The sequence below is a fragment of the Gossypium raimondii genome, chromosome 1 (genome assembly GCF_025698545.1).
Source record: "Gossypium raimondii isolate GPD5lz chromosome 1, ASM2569854v1, whole genome shotgun sequence".
Lineage (NCBI taxonomy): Eukaryota > Viridiplantae > Streptophyta > Magnoliopsida > Malvales > Malvaceae > Gossypium > Gossypium raimondii.
The window spans coordinates 14237858-14246559 of NC_068565.1; the positions used below are offsets into that span (position 1 = coordinate 14237858).

The window sequence follows — 8702 nt, forward strand, 5'->3', positions numbered from 1 at the left end:
ACAAAACTGGGAATGGAGGGTTTAAGGGTTCAATTTCAAAAATCAGGTAAACTGCAACATCAATGCTCTAAAATTTGAATCTTTTACAAAATATTCCCATTTTCTAAAATTAAAGACATTTAAAACACATTTCCAAAAATTGACTTAACTTTATGAAAATCATTGTCGAAAACATTATTGAGTACCAACCTTTCAAAATTCCGAGCTCATATACGCCAAAATTTCTAAAAGACCCCTAAAACTCTGAGGCCCTATTTTGGGGGTGTGACAACTCTCCCCCACTAAAAAGAATTTCATCCTCGAAATTTACCTGAGCTAAAAAAATACGGATATTAACATCTCATCGCTTCCTCGATTTCCCAAGTGACCTCTTCCACCTTATGGTTGCACCACAAAACTTTAACCAATCGGACTCTTTTGTTTCACAACACTTTCATTTCATGATCTAAAATCTCTATTGGTTCCTCATCAAAAGTGAGATTAGGTTGAACCTCAATCTCTTCTACTGGCACAATATGCAACGAATCCGAAAGATACTTTTGAAGCACAGACACATGGAAAACATCATGAATTTGATCAACTTCTGGCGGTAATTTGAGTGGATACGCTACAGGTTCAACCCTCTCGACAACCTCATTTGGTCTGACATACCTTGGACTTAACTTACCCTTCCTTCCTAACCTCAAAACCTTCTTTCAAGAGGAAAATTTCAAGAACACCTTATCGCCAATTTGAAACTCGTTGTCTCGACGATTCAAATCCACATAAGATTTATACCTATTTGTCGCTTCCTTCAACCTCTCGCATTTCAACTTCACTTTCTCTTCGGTCTCTCGATCTAAATCCACTCCAACAACTCGCTTTTCATCCAACTTCGTCCAACACAAAGGATTTCTACACTTCTTACCATACAATGCCTCAAACGGTGCCATGTGAATACTCGCTTGAAAACTGTTATTATAAGCAAACTCTGCTAAGGACAGATATCGCTCCCAACTACCACTAAACTCGATCACACAACTTCGTAACATATCTTATAGAACTTGAATTACCCTCTCAGATTGGCCATCAGTTCGAGGGTGATAAGCCATATTGAAAGTAAGTTTCGATCCCAAAGCCTCTTACAAACTCTTCCAAAACCTTGACGTAAACCTCAGATCCCTATCAGAAATAATCGAAACTTGAACCCCATAAAGACGAACAATCTCAGCAATATATAACTCTGCCAACTTCTTCAACGAAGAATTGGTTCTCACTGCTACGAAATGCGCACTCTTCAAAAATCGATCAACTATAACCCATACCGAATCTTTCCTTGACAGAGTCAATGGCAAACCCGAAATAAAATATGTAATAATCCTTTCCCACTTCTATTCAAGAATCGCAATAGGTTGTAACAACCCTGAAGAAAATTGTTGTTCAACTTTCACCTTTTGACAAACCAAACATCAAGCCACAAAATCCTTAACGTCATGCTTCAGCCCTGGCCACCAATAAATCTTACGAAGATCGTGATACATTTTACCATTACCAGGATGCATAGGGTAAGGACTACTATGCACCTCGTTAAGGATCACTTGCCTTAAATCCACATTTTGTGGCACACACAATCTACCTCGAAAATTCAAAATACATTCTGCATTAATATCAATATCTCCCTTAACACCTTGCTCCACTTGTCGAATCTTTTTCAACAAATCTCCATCTAACAGTTGTTTTTCCTTAATCTGTTGCGACAAAGTTGGCCTCACTTGAAGTTCAGCACACAAACCACCAGCACTAGCTAAACTCAAGCGCGCAAACGTAACTCTCGACTCTGTCATTGACTTCCTACTCAAAGCATCGTCAATAACATTCGCCTTACTAGGGTGATATTCAATCACACAATCATAGTCCTTTAAAGGCTCAGGTCCTTTTTAGAGAGGAGGTACTTAAGACTCTTTTGATTAGTGTAAATTACACATTTTTCTTCATAAAGATAGTGACGCCAAATCTTAAGTGCAAACACCACAACAGCTAACTCCAAATCATGAGTAGGATAGTTCTGTTCGCGTGTCTTCAACTGCCTTGAAGCATAAGCCACAACTTTACCCTCTTGCATCAAAATGAAACCAAGTCCCGAATAGGAAGCATCACTATAAACTACAAAATCTTTTCCAGGCTTCGATTGAATCAACACAGGTGCCTTTATCAACACTACCTTAAGCTAATCAAAACTCTTCTGCCTTTCATCAGTCCATTCGAACACCACACTCCTCTGAAGTAGTTTCGTTAAGGGTGCAGCAATGAGATAAAACCCTTCAACGAATCTACGGTAGTAACCAACTAAATCTAAGAAACTCAGAACTTCAGTGACACTCCTAGGCGGCTTCCATTCTAAAATTTCCTTAATATTCTTTGGGTCCACATGAATCTCTTTTGCCGAAACCACATAAACTAAGAATGCCACTTTCTTAAGACAAAATTCACATTTACTTAATTTTGCAAACAATTACTTGTCCCAAAGAATCTGTAGAACAACCCTTAAGTGCTCGTCATGATCCTTCTTAGAACGAGAATACACCAAAATGTCGTCTATGAAGACAACCACAAACTGATCCAAGTATAAATGGAATACTAGGTTTATTAAACCCATAAACGCAGCAGGGGCATTTGTTAATCCAAACGACATTACCAAAAATTCATAATGCCTACACTGAGTCCTAAAAGATGTTTTTAACACATTCGGCTCATTCACTTTTAATTGTTAATACCTAGATCTTAAATCAATCTTGGAGAACACTGTTGCACCTCGAAACTAATCAAACAAGTCATCAATTCAAGGCAAGGGATACTTATTCTTAATAGTTAACTTGTTCAACTGCCTATAATCAATGCACATCCTCATCGTACCATTATTCTTCTTTACAAATAAAATCGGTGCACCCTAGAGAGATACTCTCGACCGACTAAACCCTCTATCTAACAACTCTTGCAACTAAATCTTTAACTCCTTGAGCTTTTTTGGTGCCATGCGATAGGGTGCAATAGACACTGGTGCAGTACTAGTAGATCTAGAATTTACTAAGGCAAACAATGGGAAAGATCACAAAGTGAATGTACCTGTAATAACATCAGTTGGATATTGATCATCGAGTTCCTTAACAGCATGAACCCGAGCGGGACCACTAGACTCAACCTGTGAGGCCACAGTGCGAGCAAAAATCCGCTGCCCAACCGGTCTCGCATTACCTCTACCACGACCTCGGCCTCTAGCAGGCGCAGAAATAGGTGCTAAACTCTGAGTCTGCAAAACCTCTACTTTATTTAGGCAATCCCTCAGAAAATGTCCCTTTTAACCACACTTAAAGGAGCCTCCAGTCAACTTATGGCACTCACCAGGATGCCTACGATCACAATGAGCACAAATCGGCCATCCAGAACCACCAGTGCTAGGCACAACATTATTCTGTTGTTTAGACTGACTCAGTCGAGACCCACGTCTCGCATCCCTACTAGAGCTGTAATTATCACGCCCCTCTTGGGCGGACGTCTAGAAGCTCCATCGGAAGCCTTATTACCAGTCTTAGCCACAACAGAATAAGCTGGCTCAACCAAGTCTCCTCTACAACCTTGGCTTTTTCCACAAGCTCATTAAACAACTCTGTATTTTGGGCCACTAAATAAACCTGAATCTCACGATTGTGCCCAAAGCGGAACCTTTTACAATGATCCTTCTAAGTCAAAACCATCTCAGGAGCATACTGACAAAGGTGCACAAACTCTGCCTCATAGTCAGCCACAAACAAGCTACCTTGCACAGGATCTAAAAATTCCCACCATAAGTTCATCAAACAACTCTGTATTTTTTGCCACTAAATAAACCTGAATCTCACGATTGTGCCCAAAGCGGAACCTCTTACAATGATCCTTCTCAGTCAAAACTATCTTAAAAGAATACTGACTAAGGCGCATAAACTCTGCCTCATAGTTAGCCACAGACAAGCTACCTTGCACAAGATCCATATACTGCTCGCCCATAAACTTTCTTCTAAAAACCTCAAGGAAGTAATCCCAAGTTAAACGATCAATTGTCGTACCTCTCTTAACCGTTTTCCACCAACAATGCGCCTCCTCATCAAGTAAGGACACGGTACAACCCAACTTCTTATCGTTAGAACATGACATCTGCTTAAGGATCCTTTCCACTCATTCCAACCAATACTCAACTACGGTCAGATTAGTCCCTTTAACCCCAAAAAACTCTTTACCACCTAATATTTGAAGACGTTTAAACGATAACCTACGATTCACAGGTGTAGGATTGATAGGTGCAGGAGTAGGGTCATCATCAGGAATCCGTTCGAACGCTCGAATTATCGCTTCTATCAGAGGGCCTACGCTCTCATTAGGAATATTCACTCTATGCGGAAGCATAGAATGTGTAGAGGATGTACTATCCTCTTGAGCACTAGCTCTCAAATTCACACGTCTAGGAGGTATATCTAGTAATCTACTATACACAAACACAAAAACAAATAACAAACGGTGTGAGTGGTGGGGAAATGATCCAAGTCTCATTCCTGCAAGCAACTATAGAATTAAAGGTAATGTGTTCCCATTCTTACCCCACACGCATTACAATCAAGAGACATATCATGCAATTCAAACATTCAACATAGTTTAATAACTTGGGTTTCCAAGATCTATGGGTTGCGAAACCGCAATCAACAGATCAACAACAATCACCTAGGTTCGAGAGTTATTGAACTTAAACTCTGAGACCACCAAATGTAACACCCCATATTTGGCCTGGATGCCAAGCTGAATATCGAGATGCCACATCACCGTCTCACTACATGTTCATCTAAAACGGCATGTTATTTCTCATGTATCTATTTTTTTCGATTAATAATAACATGGCATTATCATGAATTATAAACCATACATTCACTTTTTGTTGATAACCTATGCCAAGAATTCATAAAATAACATAACATAGGTATTAATCATGTATTAGGACCACTTATCAAATTTTCCTAAGAGTGTTATGTAGGTATCGATACTGCCTTTATGGTATCGATATTTCCTTTAATTGGTATCTATACCACTTGGAAAATTCTGTTTCTCGCCAAATTTTAAAACATAAAGAAATATCGATACCTTTTGCAATATATCGATAATTACACCCCGAGTATCGATGCTTGGGCTAAGGTATCGATACCAAATTGAAATTCTAACTCCCTGCACTTTCAAAAATACAGAGGTGTCATTTTAAAAACCCTAATATCAATACCGCTACTTCAAGTTACAAAAATTCAGCATATAAGAGCATTTAAATCATTGAAACTCAATCCCTAAACATCACGCTTCATTCACCTAGTCATATAAGCATCAAAATGTCTAAAACAATAGTCCGAGTACCATATCCAAGTCCACATGCTTCGAAACATACATAATTTGCAAATAATCCAAAATACGTCTTAACAAACAAATATAAATATCTACCACATTACCTTTTTATTCCCTAAAACTAGAATAAGTAAAACATCTACTATAATTAATAAAGAATGGCTTGGATCAATCCCTCAATAGCCACACCGTTCACACCGGGAATGCAACTACTCTACAAAGTATAAAATAGAGTGGGTGAGCTTAACAAGCTTATTGAATGCCTAGAACAACCACTATGTAAACAAGTCGTCATGCAGTAACCAAACAACATACAACATATTCCCAAAATGTCATTAACTAAGTGCCATAATTCACATATTTAACCATATTTCATGCATTCTTTTACACATTATTTATATGAATGTTTAGGCATATATATATTCTGACACACATCAATCACCTATAAGCACATATAATTACATACAATCACATTTAATCAAAGTGTATGATAATTTGGCTTTTGAGATATGAAATGTAAAGTGGATTCTATCACCACTCATCGGATACATGAATCTTCATCACACCACACACATGCATATACCGATGAATGAAGCTTTGCTCACATTCCCTTATCTCTCAAACACTGTCCCTGGGTGTTAGCGCCCATATATCACAATCACAAATAAGTGAGTACTCACAATCCTATGGAATGCCAACTATATCCAACTGTCTCATTAAGTCACAAGGCCAAAATATCCATATTAGTATCACACATTCACTTATTGATTTTCCGCACATATTCGCTACATTTCCATATTATTAACATAATGTAATCTCTATCATAAGGCATGAGAACATACCCTCGTATTTACCGTCACATGGCATGAATAATATACTCTCATATTCACTTTCACAACAGTAAACATAAACTCATAGCACATATCATAACATCTCATATGTTCATGATTTCACAAATTCACAAATAAACATATCTCACATTTAATCACAGGTTCGAGAACACTTACACTCAGAATTTAGAGTATGGGTTTAGGCTACCTCTAAATTCCCAAATACACAACGAATCATCTATGAGCAGCAATTCTAAAACACTTATTGAAATATTCAATTTTGTCGAAAAATCGAAAGCTTAGACAATCTTCCCTTTGCCCTTATCTCTACTCGTTGAAGGTCCTATCGACTCTGACACTTCAACAAGACAAGCCACACATATATTCAGTCAATAATCAATCAATAACTCACCTCAAACAACTATAAACACAAGCCTAAGTTACACTCTTCTCTAACCAAAACCTTAAGCACGATAGACTTAAAATTTGAATAACTCAGTCTACGCCTAATCTCTTGGCCTAAAATGAATTCTATTTATCTACTTATTCATCTACGACTAATTCCCAACCTTTAAACTTCACAAAACTACGTGTTTTAAGGCACCAAAATTTTTCGACAAGTTTTGGCCATTACAATGAAAATTCATTAAAACTCAAGAAATCCTTGACGAAACTTGAAAGTTACTTTAGAAAGCTTCTAATTAGCTTAAAAATAATTGAAAAACACTTTAAAAAACCAAGTTTTTATCCATAAACTTGAAATTCACCATTAAAGACCTGATTTTCGGCTTTTAATCAAAACATGCATTTTAATAGCTAAAAACTCAGTTTCAAGGACCCAATAACATTAAAAACTAATGAGAATGTGAATAGTTACCTTTAATGAGAGGAATAATGAGTTTTCAATACAAATCTAGAAAACCCAGAAGTAGAGAAGATGATGGAATTGGTGAGATTTTTGGGTAATTTCTTGAAGATTTAGAGAGGTTTAATGCTTGGAAATGATAGAAATTCAAAGTATTATAGTTTAGGAGTCAAAAATCAATTTAGAGAGTGAAGAGGAGCAATGGACGATAAGTACGAAAATTGTCATATTTATTTATGTAATTAATTTTTTTATTTTTTTACTACACCTTATAATATATTTGTTTAATCCTTAATCCATTTGTGAAGGTCTAAAAATTCTCTTGGCAATGTACCAAATAATTTTCTATATATATTAATAAAAGAGTAGTAATTTGATACATCATCTGTGAAATTTTTAGACTCCACAAATGATTAAGGGTGTAACAAATGTCATATATATATTTTTTATTTTTACTACATCTTATAGGATACTTAAAACTTCATTGAGGATGTATAAGATAATTTTCTTAATAAAATAACACTTAATTTATTATTGCTCTTTTATTTATTTATTTTACACATATTTATCCTTTGGTGTCAATGCATGTGAATATTATTTTCCTTACACCAAGAAAATAAAATCTCATGTACTTGGTAAAATGTAAACAATTGTGTTTGGTTATTAACAATCTTGACACTAATATTGCAAAGTAATCACATTCCTAGTAGGAGCACTTCTTAACACACTCAAACAGCATTTATTGGCACTTTATGTGAATGCTGAAAAAGATGTAGAGCTAATTTTAAGAGTAACATTCTATATTGAGAAGCTTGTAAAGCTAACTTTAAGAACAACACTCCATGTTGGAAGTGTTGTGGAATTAACCTTCGCAAAAAAAAAACATATTCAGAAGGCTTTAGAGATAACATTAAGAACGACATTATATGTTGAAAAGGCTATAAAGCTAAACTTAGGAAGAATATTGACATGATTCTTGAGTTTTCTCTATTGGGGTGTCTAGGAGAGCATGTCTTTGAGATTCAAATACAAACATTATTAAAAAGTTTGTTTCTTAACATTTCTTTGGAAAACAAGGGTTCCTCTCCCTCTCATTGTTGGACAAATAGTGCAGTTGTATTCAAGTGTGCAAGTAGCATTCTCCTTGACAAAATGTGCTATTTAAGTGTAACGCCCACATAATCACCACAATACCCACTATCTTTATAACTTCTTTCTCATTACTCACTACTGGTAACACAATCACATGAACATGATTTTTCACATTCTCATTACCCATCACCTGTAGCATGTTCTTGATAACTTACCTCCCTCACCTAGGTTCTATAAAATATGACATTTCTTTTGTAACCACCTTTTTGATAACTACCTTGGAAAGACTATTAATTGAAGGTCAAAGATGAGTATGTATAAGTGAGGATGACCATCCCTTAGGGAGGTAAGTTAGGGAGCATAATAGCTATGACACCTTATACCCGATTCAATTGTTGGATCCGAATATAAAATGCCACATTTCATTACTGAAGCAACTCACTTTTTCATGTTGTTTTTAAAAGGAAATGTAGTGGTAAAATTATTTTATAAAAATTTTGATAGCATTTTTTTCTATTTTACAT

At 36.1% G+C, this 8702-nt stretch overlaps 1 protein-coding gene across 1 annotated transcript; it reads right to left on the reverse strand.

The window, feature by feature from the left end:
• Positions 1-422: 422 nt before the first annotated feature.
• Positions 423-1823, reverse strand: LOC105786799 (uncharacterized). The gene is made up of 4 exons (XM_012613277.1): positions 1532-1823; positions 1153-1291; positions 720-951; positions 423-536 (listed from the first exon to the last, which is right to left on the reverse strand). Exons 1-4 carry the CDS (start codon positions 1821-1823, stop codon positions 423-425), a joined length of 777 nt encoding a protein of 258 aa, XP_012468731.1.
• Between the last annotated feature and the right edge of the window lie 6879 nt (positions 1824-8702).